Source organism: Meleagris gallopavo, chromosome 2 (genome assembly GCF_905368555.1).
Source record: "Meleagris gallopavo chromosome 2, MGAL_WU_HG_1.1, whole genome shotgun sequence".
NCBI classification, from domain to species: domain Eukaryota; kingdom Metazoa; phylum Chordata; class Aves; order Galliformes; family Phasianidae; genus Meleagris; species Meleagris gallopavo.
In genome coordinates this window covers 30161251-30181774 of record NC_139405.1, presented here as the reverse complement: position 1 = coordinate 30181774, position 20524 = coordinate 30161251, and the positions used below count along the sequence as shown (strand labels likewise).

The following is a 20524-nucleotide window of genomic DNA, read 5'->3' as shown; positions in this document are numbered from 1 at the left end:
CCATGTGTTTTCTGCTGCAAATTATGGATAGTACAGATTATAAACATATTTCACTTTGGTAGTCTTTAACATAATTTGTTACTGGTGAGGAAACACGGTGCTGCAGGAGATTTTCTCTTCCATCAGTGTCAGAGACTCAACAGCCCAAATGAGGCAAATCCAAATTGAAACACATTAAAGGGGAATTACCATTTATTTCTGGGAAAAGAAGGAAACCACCTTTCCAAACCCAGCAGTAGACTACAGTAACACAGAAGCCTTCCTGGCTTTGAGGTAAAATCTTTGCCTCCTGCTTTCTCCAAAATCATTCTGAACGTTGAATTCTGCTTTGCTGATTCCTGTGTTTTCCTTGAGGAACATCGCAGCTTATTCACCAGAGACAACACAGAGCACTAATGAGAGTTTTTGAATTTGGAAATGCCAGCAAACTCACAAACAAAAAAGCAGAACAGTGTAAAACAGTTGCGCTCATTGACTGTGCCAGTTCAGGAATCTAGTGGTTGTAATAAAGTGGCTTGTATACAAATTTGACATTATCTTTCAGAAGAAGGTTTCCAACTGGCATAGGAACTTTGCACCACTTAGGGCCCCTCTTCCAGATGGGCTTTGCAGATCTGACGGACCAGCGAGTCAGATACCTGTCAAAAGAATACAAACGTATTTCAAGTTGAGAACGATCATGGAAAAAGAGCTTTAGTCAAAGCAGAAGCTGACACTCATTTGCTTGCCTTTGCCTCTCCACCTGCCTCTTTATGAAAGCAGTAATGATGAGCAGAAGTCTCTCAGTTCAAAAGGGAACCACTGAACAGGTCTGTTTGTTTTGGAACTGCTGCACCTCTGCTGTACTGTAGCCACTGGCACCTGCCTGACTTCCAGTCATGTGAAACAAATCAGGTGTAATCTCCAGGCTGCTGGCAAGTTGTCCACCTGTAGCTAACTCAGAGTGCCAAATCCCTTCATTGCAACTAAGTTCAAGAGTGAGTCCATCCATTCTCTGAGGGAAGATGTCATTTCAAGAGCTTGCCTCAACAAAGTAAACTGATTACAAAGGCCAAGTTCAGTGTAAAATAGTCTCTAAAAAAGAACTAGTTTGCTTTCAGTGGATCAATGGGTATTTCTTTTCCACAGGATGGGATTCTGGCCCAGTCTTGCATCTTCATATGCTCGAATTTGCTTTAGCATTCTCTTTAGAATACTATTCCAGTTCGCTGCTGCAGGAAGTCAGAACCTGCAATGGAAGAGGTACTATAATTGAATTTTTTGCAACTGCAAATCTCTGTCCGGAGTAACGTCTGGCAAATATCCTCTGCTTTTTTACCATTTGAAGTTTTAGACTTGGCTTTGCAAACTGGCAGGGGATTTCAGATTCAGAATCGGTTACTGGAAATCTTACCCTGCGGCTGGGTGGCCTGGAGTTTTGTTAGGCTTTAAATCTTTTGCTACCAGTAGAGAGGGAACAGAGGTCCTTAGAGAAAGAAGAGTCTTTTCAGACAATAAAGATCCAAAGTAAAACCCCAGCATAATCTGCACAAACAATGCTTCAACAAATTAGAATTTGGAACAGTCTGATAAACTTCGTCCAGCGATGTTTGCATGCCTATGTTGAGTAATCCCATGGTCTTAATGTAACCTCAGTCAGTCATCCTCTCCCCAAACAGCTTTGTTACCTTTCATTTGCATCATGCAAATTTGAGATATTAAGAACTTTGGACAGAGACCACGTAATGCATTTATTTGAAGGCATGTGACCGATTCCCAGGAACTACAAAGAAAGCTTGCTATGCCAGACAGCTATAGACTATGTAACAGCAACACATTTTCCTTATACTTTTCTTCCCCAGCGATCCTGAACAATACAGATTGAAAAAATGGATCACATTTAGAGGTTCCTGCCACTGACATGAAGCCACTTTCAAACTTGAAAGCTTTTACTTTCAGGAGTTTATGATAGTTAGGATGGCAGGAGGGATTCAAAAGATAGTGTGGAACAAAGTTCAGTCCGTTTTTCTCATATAAATGCATTATATTAGCCTCTTTTGCATTTTAATGTTATGTTGCTGCATTAGCGGAATCCCTTACGTAACAATATGAGGACAGGAAGTCAGAGAGACTCCTATCTCTCATTCCAAACATAAGGGGAGTTCAGAGAGACCAAACACAGGTCCCTACTTGGGAAAGAGCCAAGCTTTTTTTGGAAGAAGGCATAGAGTTATTTGACAGGCACATGGGGCTGCACCTTCTCACAGTTCCCCGTGAAGGGAAGTCTGTAGCACAAGTTTTAGTATCTCAAGACTGCAGTTACAAAAAAGGAAGAAAAAAAAAATCTGAAATTGTTTTAATGCAACAATATGCCAAGCGCAGTTCTGGTCACGTGTCTGCACGTTTACAGGAAAGTGGTCCCGTGATAATAAATGTTCTCACTGAGAGAGAAGCAAATGTGTGAATGCAAGATACACATCAATGCTGTGTACAGGTTTAGACAGACAGTGGCTTTTTAAGAAATCCCTCTGTTTCTGTGTGGGGGCTGGAAGTGCACACCCCAATTCTGCATAGGAAGGAGGATTTAGTAATGGCCTGATTTTAAAGCTTTTGTTATTTCTCCTTTGAGCAGGTCTAATCCAGCCCTCTGCTCCAGGCTTTTAGCTTCCTTTGGGGACTGCAGGCTGGGGCTTTTCATTGTTAGCTGAAACAGACATTTGGACGCTTTCCCTTCCTGGAGCACATTTGCTTTTAGCACTTTTAATACTTGCTTTGTCCCAAACTCAAACTTGTCCTATTTTGTTTGCTGCTTTTTTTTTTTTTTAATTTTTATTTTTTTAAACCTTGATTCAGCAATAGCAAAAGCCTGATGCCTGACAGCACTCAGTCTACAAAGTTTCTTTTCCTCTTTTACTAACCCCAGTTCCTACTGTTTCACAGAATAGATTTCTTTTTTGTCCCCAAGAGTAAAAAGAATCCACAAAACTCCTATATGAGAGCTTCAAAGCCCAGCACATAGGACTTTCCTGTGAACTCTACTGTCCATGTAATCTAGTGTTTCAAGAAATCATGCACCCTTTTCTAGCCAAGTCACCCAACTTTCATTGTAGCGAGCCACCTGGTTTGTCTGGGGGAGCTTTTACAATAATCTACAGACATATACTGCCAGACGGTCTAAATTTTCTCAATCAGCTGAGGGTTGTCAGGACACAGTCTCTGTGTGGATGCCAGATGCAGCTGGTGTCCAGTCTCCTAACCCATTATCTCAGTATGCAGAGCTCTCATTCTGGACAAAGGAGGAAAGAAATGCAATCTCAGAGAGCAGCAACCAACCCCAGGACTCTGCTTGCCACCTTGAGTGTGGTGGGATCCCAAAGAACAACCAGAATCTCTAGACTCTAGATATACAAGTGACTAGTTTGGACAAAGCAAGATGGAAATCTTGGTCACATTCCTATGATTGGAAATGGCAAGACATAAAATGCATGGAAAAAGCTGTAATTAGTCAGCCACAGTCACTGCAGTCACCTAAAATATCTGTGGCACGTAGAAATCAGTTTCCATGAATTTTATTGCATGAGCAGGAGGGCCCCAAACCCTTCCCACCTAGAGGCTGCTGCTTAAGACCTTGAAATAAGCACAGAAATTCTATGTGCTGGGTAAGAAAAATTATCTACATGTGGGGCTACTGCAGCTCTGTGTGCAGCCCAAGTATGCTGGTGCGGTTCAAGGCTGAACTTCTGAACCCTCATTGAACTTTTTCAGTCTGTCTCTTGTTTGGATTAAGAGCAGAAGGCAATGGGCTACAGACTGTGCAGGAAACATTCTATCAAAGTGCTGGCAAGACTGCCTCCTCCCTGCCACATCCCTTCCCTTGACACTTCTTGGTTTTGCTCACCTGCAGCCACTCCAGCTCTTTACTCTTTTGAATTCACAAGCTATGCATACAGTTTCCATACAGATGAGAGAAACCACAAGCTGCTGGAATGAAACACTGATAGCAGTGAAATCAGATTCTGCTCTGAGGGATGAGAGGTGTCTGAGAACTTTATAATTCACGAGGAGTTCATATGGAACCTGCCTCTTCCCTGACAGATAGCAAATTCTCCAGTTCATGCGGAGGAAGGACTGACCTGGATATTAGCTGTGCCAATTTCTGTTCTTCCAGTAGGAAGTTGAAAATGTAATAGTAACTGAGAACTTAAAATCACATACTCCACATGTACAGCACGTCTTGCTGACAAGAGTACGGATGACTCAGGGAACATGTGACATCCTTCAGTCCTTTGGAAAAGGGAACAACTTCTCAGTATTGTACTTTAACCAACAATAGGGGCCTACCAGAAAAAAAGAGTGGTATATTCATGTTAAGAAAGCATCTAGATGATGGCCTGAACTTGGTGTCTGTTCTGGATAGTTAATTCACAATATCCATGCAGCAAACTTCATGCTGTAAACAAAACTGCTGAGTTGTTCAGGTTTCCACTCCTGGAAAGCAAGTGCAGAAGTGCAGCCTGCAGCTGTACTCGACAGCTTCCCCAAATGGTTTTGGTGTGTGGTGGCCTGCACATACGACCCTGGAATCTGCAAACAGCCTGTCACTCCACACAGTGTCAGTGTAATCCCTGAGAATGTCCTCAACCTCATGGGCTAGTGACAATATTTTGTTGCTGCAGCACTTTACATGCCAGGCTGGAGCATAAATGGACTCAAGAATAAGAAACTCTGATGGCCGTATTTCTAAAGAAGAGCCCACAGCAAATAAAGCAGTCAAGCAATAATATTCATGAGCTTTCATCATCAAAAACAAATTAGGCAGAATCTGAAAAGAATGAACTAAATCCAAGAAATGAAGAATGCCACAGTGGGTCTTACCTGGACAGTGTTCCAAATGCAGGGAGTAGAACAGGGAGCTGTGAAGTGCCCCCCAGTTAAATTCTGACCCCAAGCTGTTCCACACATCACCCACCACTATGATGGTCAGAGCGTGGCTCAAACTGGCATTCCACTTTCATGTTATACCTTCTTTTGCAGTTCCCCATCTTCTTCTCTATGTTACATTACATCCTGGATGATGGATGTGACCACCTACACTCTGTGCTAGAGCTGCACGACCAAGAACAAGCTGGGATCAGCAGATCACTGCTTCCAAAAGCATTCTGGCCTTACTCTTGCATCCCAGAAACAGGTTAAGAAATGGGGTCAACTGCCTGACAAATGACCCAGTACAAAACAGGTAAATTCTTACCAATATGCAGACAATTCTGGGGCATGTAAGAGAGAATGTCTGAAGTATGTACAATAGAGACAATAAAACCACTTCAGAAAATATAACAGTGATTCTGCTTGTAAGCTGGTGCACAGAAAAGCACCTTCCAGAGAAGGATCAATAGATCAACTGCAGGGCAGCATTCCTGATCCTTGTTAAAAGGGTGGTCAGGGTTTTCTAGAGGAGATAGAGAGCAGAAGAGTCTATTTCAACACTGCACACAGAGCAAACCCACTGATGGTGGAACGAAGAAGCCATTACTACAGGCTGAGCTGGAGAGTACATGGGCTGGTCAAACTAGTGCTAAGGGATGTACATTAGCTGTATTCTAGTCTTGGAAAAGCTTTAACAAGTAGCCCAAGATGCAGTCTGATACAACTGCATATTACATGATCACTCATTTTCTCCCCATTGGCATTCCCAGGGCTACAGTAGCAGTGCAAAATAAAGCAGTTACTTCTCATTTAAACAGAGATAAAGACAACTACAGCAGTCAATATGGGGATCTCAAGAAAAGCTCAATCTCAAAGATTTGGAAAATACATCACCTAATAAATACAGCACCTACTATGATAGGCTACCTGTGCTTGAAAACCCAACAGGCCTCAAATGCAGCGAAGAGACAGGCTCAGTTAGGTGGGCAGTCCTGGTATTATGGCAGACAGGATTACAGGATGACCTGATCAGGTTCTCATAGCACTGAACGCGGCAGCTTGCTTCACACACGTCCCAGCCCAATTCTGCCCCTGCTGGCTCACTTGCATTTGGAATCACCACATGTTGAGTCCGTCCCCACTTACTGTGGCCTCACAAAGACTTTAAGAATGGTTATATAGGCAAAGGGAATGTAAGCTTGGACAAGTCATTTACAAAGAAAACTTACAAGAATAACTCTGTCTTCATGCCTCAAGTACATACTGGTTAAAAATCTACAGCATGCACAGGTACCCTTCCAATCCTGCAGGGCCACCCTGCCTCTGTAGGGCAGGAGGAAGGAAGTAATTAACATCTCCTGCTTCAACCAGTGCCAGCTAGGGTTCTACAGAACAATGTGGAAAGTCCAAGAAGGGACAGGCATAGTTAAAACTCTCAGAGAGGCACACTGGATAAGATTTCCAAGGAGATAACAGATTTTCCCCTTTCAATAGACTGAGTAGTTGTAAAGGACCACAGATGCACTCCTGAAGTACCCCTACACTCTGTCCTGGCTCCAGGACTTATTTAGTTCCAGCTCCACCACTACCAAAGCTTCCAATCAAATTTCTTGATCCCTTGCATTGTCTCCATTCAGACCCCAAAGACTGCCTATATCACTGCTGTTCATCTCCTCAACAATAGCTTTGTTCTTTTCCTCAACCATCTGCAATCTGCTTGTTACATTCCCTTGCTGGAAAGAAAAAAATCATGTGGTGTAAGGTGGGACTAGCAATACAACAGTGAAGGTGTGTAAATTAATCACTAATTAAAATCTCTTAATTTTAGAGGTGGAGGCACCTGCTTCCATGTAGAACAGATCCTGAAGTATCTTTTGTTCTCGCTAAAATTCTAAAAAATTCAAGGCATTAGACCCAGAGTCCTGGTGCAAGATACAGGATTTATCATTTCCTGCCTCGACCTGCTACGCAGAGTTGCTATGTGAATGCTAACTAGATTATGTGCTCAACCCCTCAGCTGATGGATAGATGCAGCAACTAAAGAATCCCAAAGACTTTTAAGATACAGGGACAAAGACTCAAAGTATCTGATGAAAACAAGGCTGCACCAAATGTAGAATCCTCCAATTTGATTCTCCCCAATACTCAGTGCACAGCCTGCCAGCATCTCAGGGACATTTCCAAGGGCCTGCCTCAAATCTCCACTGCAGAGCATCAGACCTGAAATGCAGGAAGGAGTCTCTGACTGCCCCAAACCCTGAAGCCTAAGCTCTCCCAGCAACAGCCCCATGGCCTCTGGTAACCCCATGGCTTGCTAATGCAGGGTTCATAAACCGCTCTGACATCCCCATGGAAACAGAGTGTGAGGCCATAAACAGGGGATTAGCACCTCCTAACGCCGAGCAAAGCGCGGAAGGCGACAGCAGCCTTTCGGTTCGCCCCCAAAGGCCAGGGGCCATTCAGTCCTGGGAGGGGAAAGACAGCCTGTTACACAGGAAGGGCAGGCTAAGGACGAATCACAGCTTGCAGTCAGAAAGGGCAAATGGAGATGGAGCACAGTAAAACAAGCTTCTGTCAGGCCCTTGCTAGCTGCTCACCCCAACACATTGCTGGTACCCATCCTGAGCACCCTTTTGTCCCAAGTGCAGTTGGGGGCCGGACACTGAAAGGCTGAGACAGAAGCCGAGAGCCTTCTGGACACAAGAAGGCTCAGAGAGAGTCTTATCAGTGCTTATAAATACCTGAAAGGAAGGTATAAAGAAGGCAGCCAGGCTTGTCTCTGTGATGCCCAGCAAAAAGACAAGAGGCAATGTGCACAAATTGAAAGAAACGTCATCCATATTTAAGAAAGTACCTTCTTAACTGTGAGTGGTAGAACTCTGGAACAAGCTGCCCAGAGAAACTGTGAATGGTCTATCCTTGAGATATTTAAAATTTGGCTAGACATTCTTGGTTAATCAGCAGTAAGTGACCCTGCTTGAGCAAAATGTGAGGACTAAACAGTCTCCACAGTACCTGTCCAACCTCAACTGCTCTGTGATGCTGTGACTCCATTTCTGTGGCAGCCTTTCGTGTCTGCTCTACTGAATATTAATGAACAGGAGGCAAGTGCAGCTGAAGAAGGGAGGGCAGACTAATGTCTGGCATTCATCCTGTGGGGATAGACTGATTGAACAAGACGCAGTTTGTCCTTAAAAGTCTAATGAAAGTACTTCATGGTAGTAGATACGTATTCTTTATAAGACCTGTTGCGTAAGGCATGTTCTAGCCAGTTATAAGGAACTGCTTTTCCTCTTCTAACCTATTCCTGAAAAAGAGAGACATGGAAAGACAAGACTATTCACCTGTTCAACTTGGGTTTCCTGGGAACATGCCCTTCAGGAAGTAGAGGCCTGTGGTTTGGCAGCAAACCTGAGATAGAAAAAGAAAGGCGTGAGAATACTTTACAGTGCCTTTGTTGCATCTATAGCATCTACAAGTTACTTATACCTCGTATGCCAGGCAACTCAGATCCCTACTGCTGAAACACAACTAGAGCAGAAAAAGTATTTATTCTTTCTTTTGCCATTGCTGAACCTGCACTCTAGCCATAGATTAGTTAGGAGGTTCTGGTGTACACAATGAGAGGAAACACATGCCAAAGACTTGGGCTCACCAAAGAGGCTTTTTGAGAGGACATAAAGCACTGAAGTCCAATCAGATTCCACTTTCAGGATGAAAATTTGACTATAAAAATCTTCAGTCCATTTAACTTGGATAATACTCAGACTGTGTTAACCTGGGATCTGCTCCCAGTTAAAAATAAAGATCTTCCCAAGGCAGATAGGAGACAGGTACATTTATGGGTAGAAGATCAAGCTTAAAACATGCTAAAACATGTCACTTCAGAAACTGGCATTTAATCATTAGTTACTATAGACTGAGATATTTCCCACATCCTTCAGCACTGGTAGACTCATCTAGAGGAGTAAATGTCTTCTGCTAAGGCAGGAACCAAGACACAAAGAAAGCAGAGTAAGTAGTTTCTTTCTGGTCAGTCATCCTGCCCCAGTACTTGGTGCATGATGGGTTTGCTGACTAGACACTGAAATCTCAGCAGCATACTAACTGGGTGAGAGAGCCCTTTCATGGGGCTCCATACCCTGCACTAAGGATGTTGTCTGAAGGAGGAGGTGAGGTACCTGCACGGTGTGCCATCTGCACGCAGGCGGCAATCTTCTTGTGCTCCTCCAAACAGAGGCCTGTGATCCTTCGTGGCAGCATCCCTCCATCAGAACGGATAAATTGGCTCAACAGCAAGACATCCTGCAGAAGCAAGAAAAGGGCAAAACCAGTGTATTATAGCTCCTTTAATTGCCGTGATTCTTAGGTGTTGTGCTAATCCTCACGTTGTGTACAGAACTCAATACAAAGCAAACCAAAACAAAGCATACTTCCCACACATCTCAGATGAAGCTTGTCAACAAGTGGGTTTTGCTAGCCATCGCTTTGCCCGCCAGCTTAACTCAGTGAGGTCACTAACACGGTCTGAGTCTTCCCTTGACTTCACTACTGTAAACACATGATGTCAGCTGCCATCCCTACTGCTTCACTGTCACTTGCTCCAAGATTCTGGCTAAGATAATGTATCCTAGGTACTGAGGCACAGTTACACAAGACCTACAGATGGACAGTGTTTACACAACTTGAAACACCATTACAGCTGCTATTCTAAAGGTCACAGATACGTTAGATCACCTCTGGCCCTTTCCTTGTTCCCCTCAGAACAGGATTGTTCTCTGGTATCTATTCCTCAAACTTTTGTCCAGTTTCCCATGGTAGAACTTTTCTCATGTCTCTCTGGAGGGGTGGAGAACAGGGAAACAGTTCAAAATCTTGCACCAAGAAGCTTGTTGTAAGAAAAGAACATGTGCTGATAGGAAAGACCTAATAGAATAAATCACTGCTTTCAGTTCTTTGCCTGTGTATGCATGCATTAGTCAGAGATGTTAGAGCCACACTGCATAGAAGGAGCATTCAAAACATATTGAGGGTTTGGCTGAGATTCAAGGATCATTTAGATTAAACTGCTGTTGACCTTCTTAATTAAGACTCTAGAAATGTAAAGCACTTTTAATAAAAACAAAATTAAAGGAATCTCTAGAATCAGATATTATCACAGGTCTGAGATTACAAATTCCTAAGCACAGCAGCAACAGCTGTTGCATGAGTGTCCCATTAACTGCACACAGTAAACCAGTCCAGCTCTTGACTTCCACACGCACCACCACTGCTAGTGCACCCTCAGACCAACAGAGGCAGGTCCCCTTGACGTGCTGATGTCTGCATAAGTTGGCCCAAAGTGCTTCTGGGGCCTCTGTCCTTGTTTTTCTCCATCTGTTCACAGACTTGTTGCTAACTGAGAGTTTACTTCTCCGTTACTGTAAACATGTTCATAGTTGAGGTAGCTGGACCACGCAGAAGTGGCTCACAGGCTGGAAGGGACGTGACAACAGACACTTCAACATGCTGGGAATTCAAACCGGGTATATCAGCACTTGATACTCCTCTGCCTGTTTGAGGAAGACCTTCTTCCACTCCACATCTATTCTATTTTACAAAAAGCTCCCTGAAACATTCCTAGCTTCATTTACTGCCATTGCAAAGACATACAATCACAGGTGGAATAAAAATGGGCATTCAGAAACTAGAGCTATATTGGATTTATAAATCCATTCCTATTGCATGAGACCAGTTAAACTCTGAAGTGGGCTGCTAGAATTCAGTACAACTTTTTAGTAATAACCAATTCTGCAATATGAGATGCTGTTATACAAATGCTGCAATCAAAAATCCAGATGTTTATTCTTCCCCAATCCCATCTTCACTATCATGATCACGACAAACAATTTCCCTCTTCCCTAGCTCTCTTTCTACCAACTAACACGATCAGGCTGATTTTCAGATCCATCTCCTTCATTTTATAAATACAAAATTCCCACATCACCATCCACGGTGATGTTGTATCATAAGAACAAGAATAACATAGCTGAGCAACAAGCAGGAAGCTCTCAAGAGGCCATCTGTGGATAAAAGGGAAGAGAAGTGTCTTCGGTCCAGCTAGTACACTGCCTTGCCAATGAGAACAGTAACCAGGAGATCAGTTGGTGCCAGCTGCGTTGGTGGAAGTTGGGCAGGGGCCAGCCAAGCAGTCCAAGGGCACTGACTTTCAGCCACTCCTGAAACGCACTGGACTGGATCCAGGAAACCCTAAACAAGACTCCATTCCCCTTTTTCCATCTTCTTAAGCTAGCCAGTTCTCCAAATCACCAACACCTCAATGTGCCAATTAGCACAAACGTACCACATCCCTAAGTAAGAAAGGGCTGTTCAGCTCAAAGTGCCTAGGAAATGAAAAACTTCCTAGGCTTTTCTACTAGCCTGCATTACTCTGTGGGAAAGAGGGAAAAGGGAGATGATGGCAAGTTTAAGGCTGTTCCAGTCTTTGCTACAGTGAAAGCCTAAGGAGGCCACAGGCTCTAGTGAAGGGTGTGTGTGGTCCAAGTGCTTTCTCATATTACCACCACGCCTCATGGAGTCACAGGGCTGTTATCGAATATTTCCATGCAAAGGGGGGAGGCGAAAAGTAAAGGGAGATAGTGCTTTTTCTCCCACTGGAAAAAAAGTATCAGGAAAATCCATTCTTTGTTATTATCTCTGAGCAACAGTGTCACCAGCTGACCAGCTCTGTGTGGCAGTCATTTCTCAAGAGAAATCGCCTACGTTCTAACTGCCACAGCTTCAAATCACACTCATGCCATTTGGCTTAAAATGCTGCATACTCGACAGAAGGTTTGTCCGTTTCTGAAGATTCCCACAGTTAACAGACCAGGTGCCTGGTCTCCCATTGTAATCACACAGATGCATCTTACCGCTGGGAGAAAGCAGACAGGTACAGCCAACTTTATGGGGCAGCTGTGGAGGGAAGTGTGCAAGTACGTTGAAGAGTCAAAGAAAAAAAATATGTCTGGCAAGTTCTCATGGTGCCGTCATGTTCCGTGAAATTCACATTCTGTGCTAATGGACAGCCAAGCCTGTAACCACAGCTTTGCTTTAATCACTGGACAGCTCCCATGAGGCTGGACCCAGATTCCCACCCCTGTAATCTGCAACATTTGATGAAAACAACTTGAATTGAATTAATCTAGGGCTAACAGGCAAATTTTGCAGTTCAGTTTCCCCTAAATGCTGCTAAAGCAAGATGACATATTTACTGCCTAACTCAGACTAATGATGGTTGAAGTGGATAAGGAGAAAAAGCTGAAAAAAAAAAAAGAAACAAAAAAAAAAAAACCCAAGCAGCTTAGCCTTCACCTCTAAAAGATCTGGGTAAACTTGCTATCCATTCACAATAATGTGCTATATAGTGTTTTGTTTAGCAACTGAAATGCAGAGGCATCTCTGCATTGTACTATCTGCAGACAATCTGAAAAGCAACGTCCTTGACGAGTTATATGCAATTCATTAAAACTTTCACTTACCACAGTAAGATTTGTCTGCGTAGCCAAAATACTACTGGGTTGTACCAGCCAAGTCATTATTTCCAGTTACACAAGAATATACTTCTTCCTTTCACTCTTACTCCTGGGAGCTGTACACCATACTCTAAATATGTTGTAAGAAAACTGCTGATTTCAACCCAGTTGCCTGACAATGATCAAAATAATTTTATTTTTTAAAATCTCCAATGGCTACAAAAAATAAAAAATAAAATCAACTCTCAGTTTTTAGTGGATAAACATATCCACTGTGGGAATTTGTGCCTTGGGCCCCTTTATCCTGAGCCTCAGCAGAGACTAAGGACTGAACTGGCAATGACAACTGCAGCTCTCCACACCACAGCTGAGGCAAGTTGGAATCATGACCCGAGAGTGCTCACAATGCCTGTTTGGTTGATTAATAACTTAGGAGACATTGGTCCCCCAGTTCTCCGACAGCTAAAGTAACTCATTATGCCACTACTTTAGACTGTGCTAGTTGCCCATCACAAAAGAAAAGTCCTATGAGGTCATATTACTCAGCTCCCTCAGGGGCTAATTCAACACTTCCCTTTTCATAGTGCCTTATTCATTCCAATTACAAGCGTCCCAAGCAAAAAAGCTCACACTTTCCCTTCTGTGCAACTGACTGATCTCAGCTTATCAATCTCAAAAGAACCACTGTGATCCATCCATTCTAATCTCTTACCAAACACAGGTTATAGTTTATGCTTTATAAACTAGCCTGTGTCTTTAACAAAAATAGCTGTTCTCGATTTACTGTCTTTTAGGATAATTCAACCACCAGCGAGTAAATTGTGCCACCATTTAATTACCCACACAGTAATGTGTCTGCCCTTTATTGTTTGAGCACTTCAAGATTCTGCTAGTCATCACTGCTGTAGCACAGAAAAATAGCAGAGAGCTTTTGTGCAGAAAAGGGAGGTTTTATTCACCCTAACATTTAAAAGCCCATGCACTCTCAACTGGCATTCAAACATATAACACACTTATTCAAGCAGAAGAGGTGATCTACTCCAGAACTGAAACTTTCCTAGTTTACATCAGCCCCATGGAGGAATAGCTCTAAATACTGAGGCAGGAACATGCTACAACTTGGATATGCTAGTTCATGCTACTATCTTCAGCTTTTTGTCCAGATTCTCCTCTGCTCTGCAGCAGGAGTACTGGATATATATACTCAGAAACATAAACATTCAGAAACTATGCAACAGTCAGGATGGACACATATCTAGGATTTCTCGATTTTTGGGAACAGTCTCAATGATTCTAAATACTCTGGTGGCAGGATCTCTCCTCACATTTGGTTTTCTCTTCCCTCTATGCTGACCAGCAGAAACCAGGATCTAAGAACCAAACTGAACTTCAGTATGGAAGAAATGCATAATCTTCATTCACAGCAAAAACCCAGGTAACATTTCCAGGTAACATCTGACTAACAGCCTACTTCTAATCCTGGAACACAGTCTCTACACTACACTATTTAAAACCAATTTGGATCTTTGGATCTCAGTGGCTGTTATCTCTTTGTGCAACTGAGTCTACTGCCACCGACAGCAGTAGAAAATGTCTTCATACTAATTTCCAAGATTTAACCCTCTGCAAGAGCTCATTTCAATCCCGAGCATCAGTTCATAGTTTCTCTGGAGCTCCTAATGTGAGACTCATGGAATACTTGCTAGAAATCTGTAGAGCCAGCTGGCTAACAATACTGCTGACTCCTTATATTTACTTGCATGTAACACTAAATTACCCTTTGAAAACCACTTTCCAGTGTGACTGGTTTACTTCAAACACAGCTAAGTTCAGCAACCATGGAAAAGTGCATGGTCTTGCAAGAAATCCCTGCATTCAAACATGGCAACATAACACAAATTAGATCTGTTTTTCCAGTACTTTCCATACGCTAATGGTACCTACCATTTCTCCTTACTTATTCTCACCTGCAAATTCAGCATATTTTAGTTTATCCAAATTGCTCAGAAATCAGAATGTAAAACACTAAGCACACTGCCCCACCTTGGGGCTACCCGCAAGCCAGGCCTACTGCTCTGTACCTAATTCAATGCTTAAGTTATTTCAATTGCTTAAGTATGTATCTGGTTAGTTTTTTTTTTTTTTCCCAGCTGCCTTGCAGTAGTCATTTGCAAGACTGTCATTAGTACCCAGATATCCAAACAGTTTTTCATCTCTGCATGCACTAGGACTGCACGTGAGCAGCTCAATCATTGTGCAGCTAACAGGGCTTTCAGTTTCTCTCACATTAATGGTCTTACTTTCTCAAAAGTTTTTATTTTCCTCCAGATGTATTTGTATCTCTTTCACCTTAATCCTCCTGGCATTAACTTGTTCTGACTTCTCTGTTACCTAATCTTAGTAACAGGATGTTCTTGTCTGGTTTTCTTTTCTGATTCCAGCACTGGTATTTTAGGGTGGTGGGAACACTTAGTCCTTTTATGACCTCCATGTTTGAATGACCTCTGGTGAGGCTACATTTAGTGTCTTCTACCTCACACTCTCTATTCTGTGGTGCTTTTGCTTTAAAGAATTACAGAGTTTCCGCTCCATCTTCCACGTTTAGTGTTATTAATGCTCTCATTATCATTTCCTGCAAAAGACATCAATCAAAATCCGTTTTTTTCTGTTGCTAAGGGGAAAGTAAAGGAAATAAGCACGCGTACTCTACCTCATATCCATGAAGAACTTTGAGAGTTCTTAAGTTCTTTAAGTTACTGCCTTAGTGGACAGTGATCCAAAATGAAACCATGGTGCTCAAAATACACAATTGATTTAATCAAGTTTTTTGGCCTCTCTAGAGTTACAACAGGCTTGAATCTGATAGCTTAATATTGCATTCCAGTTCCATTCACCTAGAAGTGCAATGCTGAAGGAGAGCTAAGCAGATTAGAAATACATGCTCTGATCAATAGTAATGGGCACATGCATGATTCCAAACCTCCTACTTGATATGAGAAAATCCCCCCCCCTTTTTTTTTCTTCCAATGAACACGATCAGCCAAGGCAAGCAATTACTATGCAGGAAGTTATTCTTGTTACAATCAAGGGAAGCAGAGATGGAATTGCCTATTTTTACTACACCCAGCAAAAGGAGAAAGGGGGCAAGTTGTGCAATACACTACATCTGAGAGCAATATTTATCCGCCTGTGGGGAATACTATTTCATTAGACTTACCACATAATCGTACTTATGCTTCAGGTTCCAGCGACAGATAGGACACTGGCCAGAGGGGTTAGGAGGCGTTGGTGTTTCAGCATCCTCTATAATTTTCCCTTCAATCTAAGAAACAATTCAAAGAATGCAACGAATGAGCAAAGATTCCATAGCACCAACACCTAACTTCCTCTGTGACTTGAGGACTATCTTTCATCAAGTCTACCACGTGCTGACCAGTATTGCACAGATGTAAGGGAGACAGGATTTGCATTACACAACTCACTCGTATATATATATATACATATATATACATATATATACATATATACACATATATACACATATATACACATATATATACATATATATACATATACACACACACACACAAATCAAGCACTTTGGGAATGTAAAGACAATAGGGATAAAAGAAAAGGGGTACAGAAAACCACTTGGTAAATTCTTACATATATTTTATTCAAATCTAAACTAGTACTCAATGTGAAGTTCTCATTCTTGCTTGAATTCCATTTATTGTGGTATTCCTTTGAACCACTATGCCTTGCAATTGTAGCAATCTTTTAGCCAAAAGCCTTAAATATTTTTGCTGGGAATATGAGAGTATCAGAGAGTAGCAGATGCATGCTGTGGGCCAAAACAGGCATAGGCTTGCTGGAGTATAAACCACCAACAGGGAAAATTATGAGGAAAAATCAGACAGGACTGTTGGGAGATGTCTGTTGTGTGCTTTTTTCTTTCTTTTTAAAATTATTTTTAAAATTACACTAATATTTTTTTCTAGTTTAATTCCCTGAACAATTCCTTTGGGAAACTATTTTACAACCTTTTCCTCTGTCTGTGGTGACATCTAACACACAAATTTTCTTAAATTTCTTAAAAGTAACATTCAAAGAAATGTAGAAGGTGTGCGTAGGAGGAACTTGAGAAATTTGTCTTCTAAATGTAGATGTTAGGAATATGATGTCTATATAAAAGTGCACTTGTCTTTTTTTTTTTTTTTTTTTTGAGGGCTTATATGAATAGAAGCAAGAGCTATCAACTTGCAGCTGAATGGACAGAAAAGACAAAGTCAGTTTTTCTTCAATAAGTTCTGGAAGAAGAAAATTTCTGGTCAAGATTAAAACCACATATGGAACACCAACTGCTAGGGTCAAATAGTTCAAGTAACGCAAAGTTTAAAAAGAAATCACAACTATCTAATAAAAGCCTCCCATACTGTGGATGAACATATCTTTGCTTTTAGGGAAAAAAAAAAAAAAAAAAAAAGCTATTTTATTTTGAATTGTCAAGTTCTGGGTCTGAAAACCTGGTAAGAAAAAAACCATGACATTTTCTCTAAGTATGTGGGACACTGATATTCATCTGAAATGCCATGGTGTAAGATATTACACCAAGCATCCTTCTTGCCTAGTGATGGCAAATGGGTAGGTTATTTGTGGCTAAAGCATCTCCATACCTCAAAAAGAAGGAATACTCTCAATTTTTACTTAAAACTTCTTCTCCCACAGTTTTAACAGAAAGCTTTATATTAATATTTTTTTATATATAAAATTATATATATATATAAAATACAGGTATCTACTTTCCATTTTTGGTAAAATGATTTCTGGGGAAGCCAGCATGTCTGACTCCCTCAGAGTCTCATTGATTCTTGCCAGTTTGGCTTCAGACTGCACTTCGACTGTACTTTCATCTTAAAAGTGAATGAGAAAAATTATAATCAGAATGCTACGTCAGTTTTTCTTGACATCAATTTCAACACACAGGTTTGGGTAATTATTGAGGGTTATCATATCGTTAAACCACTGAGTTATTATTCTTCTGTTACAGAACTAAGAATGAGTACGAAGGCTTGACGTTCTCAGTATGCTGATGAATTCTGAATTCCTCTAGGGTTCATTCATCTGGCTTACGTACAACACTTCCTTCAATACTGATTAAAGATAAGAGTTCATAGGAAGATAAGCATGCAGATGGATTAAGAAAAACCTGATGTTGAGCTCATAGGAAAAATGGAGTGACCAGAGGATACGCTGAGAAATGCATCAGCCCTTCAGTTGATCAATTTACACTACTTGTTACAAGATTTTCTCATCTATAAGCATGGATGAATCATATGTTGATGCATTATTATTGATGCATATTATGCAGCAGAAGTATCCAGATCTTCCTCATGATGCACAAAGAGACAGGAAGTTGAGATTTATTTTTTTTCCTAGAAGACTCTGCTAGTGTAAAAAGTTATACATATAAAATATAAGTAACCTACTCCATTCAAGTTTCAAACATGACAGTGTCCACAAATCCAAAGATGATACAAAGGAAACTCAGACTTTTAAGTGTATAAACAGTCAGTTTTTGCCCATTTCACTAGGAAGGAAAGAAAAAGTCCCTTCAATCCTTATTTATATATAATTCCTGCTCTACTCTCCCAGTGATATTTCAACACTTCAAAGTATCTGTACTGTCTGTCTTCAAGACACATATAGTTATTAGCATACAGAATATGAGCAGAAGAATTAATTTTGCTCCCCATCCTTATTCATTTCAGTACTTTTTCTAAACATCAATAATTCTCTTGATAAATACAACAGATCAGATGGCATTAATCAAGCAAAATGCTAATTCGACTGCTTTGGCATTTTTCCTTCATATATTGTAGCTGAGAAAATGCTTTTTTTTTTTTTTTTTTTTTAAATCAAATACCTCAAAACCTGTTTATTTTCAGAAGCAATATTCTTTGATTATTTAGAGTCTTCCTTTTGACAACAGCTCTTCCACTGATTTTTTTTTCTCATTGGACGCATTACAAAAGGCAACCTTAACATCATGAGCAGCCGCTAAGGCACCTGCTGTGACTAACAAACACAATACACATCAAAGGCAAGCAGCACATGTGTCACATAGTTGGCACTGAACAGTTCTGGACTCAGGCAAACTTTTACCATGCCTGCTCGTGCTAACCATGGGGCTGAGATGATGTCAAGTGTCAGGGCTCCCAGTTTTATCGCGTATTATCACACAAGAGGTCTAGGTAGCTCTGACTGGAGCCCTCCATCACCTCACCAGCAGCAGGGTGACGACCCAGGCTTGCTGTGGCCAAACCAGCTTAACTACACTTGTAACACTCTCTTTCCTTTGTTTAGCCTTCACAGGCTGCAATGTCGTTTGGGGAGAAAGCCGACCCTCTCACCCTCCCCTTTTGGAACCGGCTCATTCCTTTCTGCAGAAAGAAGAATTAACAGCATGAGCTGCTAGTGGGAAAGAAGTAGGGACAGAGACTTACTATGGTCGTGTTGCCTTCAGTCACTTCCACGACTACGCAAAACAAAAATAAAGGAGAAAAAGACAAGAAAACAAAATGAGACTCGTTTCTCCTTAATAAAAACTAAAAAAGAAAAAGAAAAAAAGCAGTAGGTGGTGGGGTGGTGGTGAAACAGTAATGTTCCATCGCGGTGAGAGACCAGAGCAGCCCGGGGACCGGAGCGATACAGAACGATCCCGGAGCACTGCCCCGACCCCCAAGCAGCCCTTCGTCGACGGCCACTCCTGCACTCACCCTCCCGGAGGGTTCTGGCCGGTGGTGAAACCCAGCCGCTTCCCCAGAGCCCGGCGAATAGCCGCCTGAACGCCCCGCGCAGCAGGCCGGGTGCCGCCATTTTGTCGTCGCCCTCACTGCCGTCACTCCCGCTTCCGCCGGCGGGAAGGCGGGCTCTCGGGCGCCATGTTGAGGCGCGGCAGTTTCCCGCCCTTATCACCTGAGGGAAAAGAGCAGTGTGAAGAGAAGGGCTGCTGCCGTTTTGAGGTTCTCCTGAGTCTTCAGTTGATCTATAACCGATAGCAAAGTTCATTCAGTGAGTTTCTTCAAATGCTTGTTTGATGACAGTAAATGTGTGTTGATGCCATTTGCTTGTACCAGTGGTCTACAGTGCTCATGCAAAACACTGTGTACATTTTTTCTAAGTTTCTAGCTAAAATGTGATGTAAAATATAAATTGTGATCTAAATGTAGCATACAACAAAATGTGAAATGAACTGTGATCATCCTATCTCAGGAGTTCTTTCATCACCTTCCTTTTGTTTGTTACACTTGCTTCTTGTTACAATCCAGTTTGAAAGCAAATGTCTCTCAAAGGACTACATTTTCTGTTTTTGTTCTCCTCGATAAAATCGTGCAGGTTCTTCATGTGCTATCATCATCTCTTTAGTTTGTAGAATGGGTTACCAGATGAGAAAATTACTGGAAATCCCTTTCTGTGGCAGTTCTAAGTTTGCAACGCCTTGACTTTTCTGAAGTAATCAGAATGAAGGCAGGGCTTCTGACCAGACTCGCTGTGCTCAATGCCAAGCAATGAAAACAGGGTCATCCCAGAAGACAACTATTCCTCTCTTGCTGCATTACACTATATAATGTCCTCTAGAAGCAGAGTGATTTTCAGCTTGTCCAAAAGCTTAGAAGTAAGAGCCAAACAAAATAATTACTGCCATCCAGTCTGAGGATAATTTCCTTATGAGAAAAAGGAACATTGCTAAACACTGTAGAAATGTCACATTTTTAAGATTTTCTTTATATAGAGAATTTTATCCTAATGGAAGGGGTTTGGCTATAACAACCTGGCAGGATAATTTATTCAATGTCTTAAATTAAACCCAGTTTCCTCTATTTGTCTCATGTGAAGGGGAAGACTGTAAGGCTGACTGTTTCAATGGGATAGAAACTAACAGCTGGTAGCGCAGCGCTGGCTAACCATGGTAAAGATAAGGAAACAGGGCTGGGTGCTGTTAAAGAGCTTTACCATGTCATTTGATGTTCAGTGATGACATTTAAGCAGCACTGTGGGTTTTGGTCTAACAGGAGCAACCAACATGATGATAGTTCAAGTAACAT

At 41.7% G+C, this 20524-nt stretch overlaps 2 protein-coding genes across 25 annotated transcripts in view; one reads left to right on the top strand and one right to left on the bottom strand.

Annotated features, from left to right (window-relative positions):
• Positions 1-20524, top strand: part of RSPH9 (radial spoke head component 9) — an 80349-nt gene that overhangs the window by 20641 nt on the left and 39184 nt on the right. For 17 of the 24 annotated variants that reach the window (XR_014882083.1, XR_014882082.1, XR_014882078.1 and 14 more), the window contains exon 5: positions 13774-19490. Coding sequence is in view for 1 of the 24 variants with exons in the window: in XM_085219493.1 (XP_085075619.1) it covers positions 13774-13790 (17 nt within the window). In the remaining 23 variants the exon portion in view is untranslated. Of the gene's footprint in view, positions 1-13773; positions 19492-20524 lie in introns of those variants that run through there. The other 7 variants (XR_014882085.1, XR_014882086.1, XR_014882068.1 and 4 more) reach the window with 7 other exon arrangements.
• MRPS18A (mitochondrial ribosomal protein S18A) lies at positions 175-19328 on the bottom strand. The gene is made up of 6 exons (XM_031552182.2): positions 19196-19328; positions 18923-18954; positions 15634-15738; positions 9084-9207; positions 8247-8313; positions 175-638 (listed from the first exon to the last, which is right to left on the bottom strand). The coding sequence occupies exons 1-6, from the start codon at positions 19293-19295 to the stop codon at positions 494-496; spliced, it is 573 nt and encodes a 190-aa protein (XP_031408042.2). The 5' UTR covers positions 19296-19328; the 3' UTR covers positions 175-493.

What these genes read in the sequence shown, in the direction of transcription:
- MRPS18A (XM_031552182.2), bottom strand. Translation starts at nt 19,295, where the DNA reads ATGGCGGCACCCGGCCTGCTGCGCGGGGCGTTCAGGCGGCTATTCGCC. An exon ending in GGCCAGAACCCTCCGGGAGG is followed by an intron (nt 18,955 to 19,195) that starts GTGAGTGCAGGA and finishes TGTTTTGCGTAG; the next exon opens with TCGTGGAAGTGACTGAAGGC. An exon ending in CTGAAGGCAACACGACCATA is followed by an intron (nt 15,739 to 18,922) that starts GTAAGTCTCTGT and finishes ATTGTTTCTTAG; the next exon opens with ATTGAAGGGAAAATTATAGA.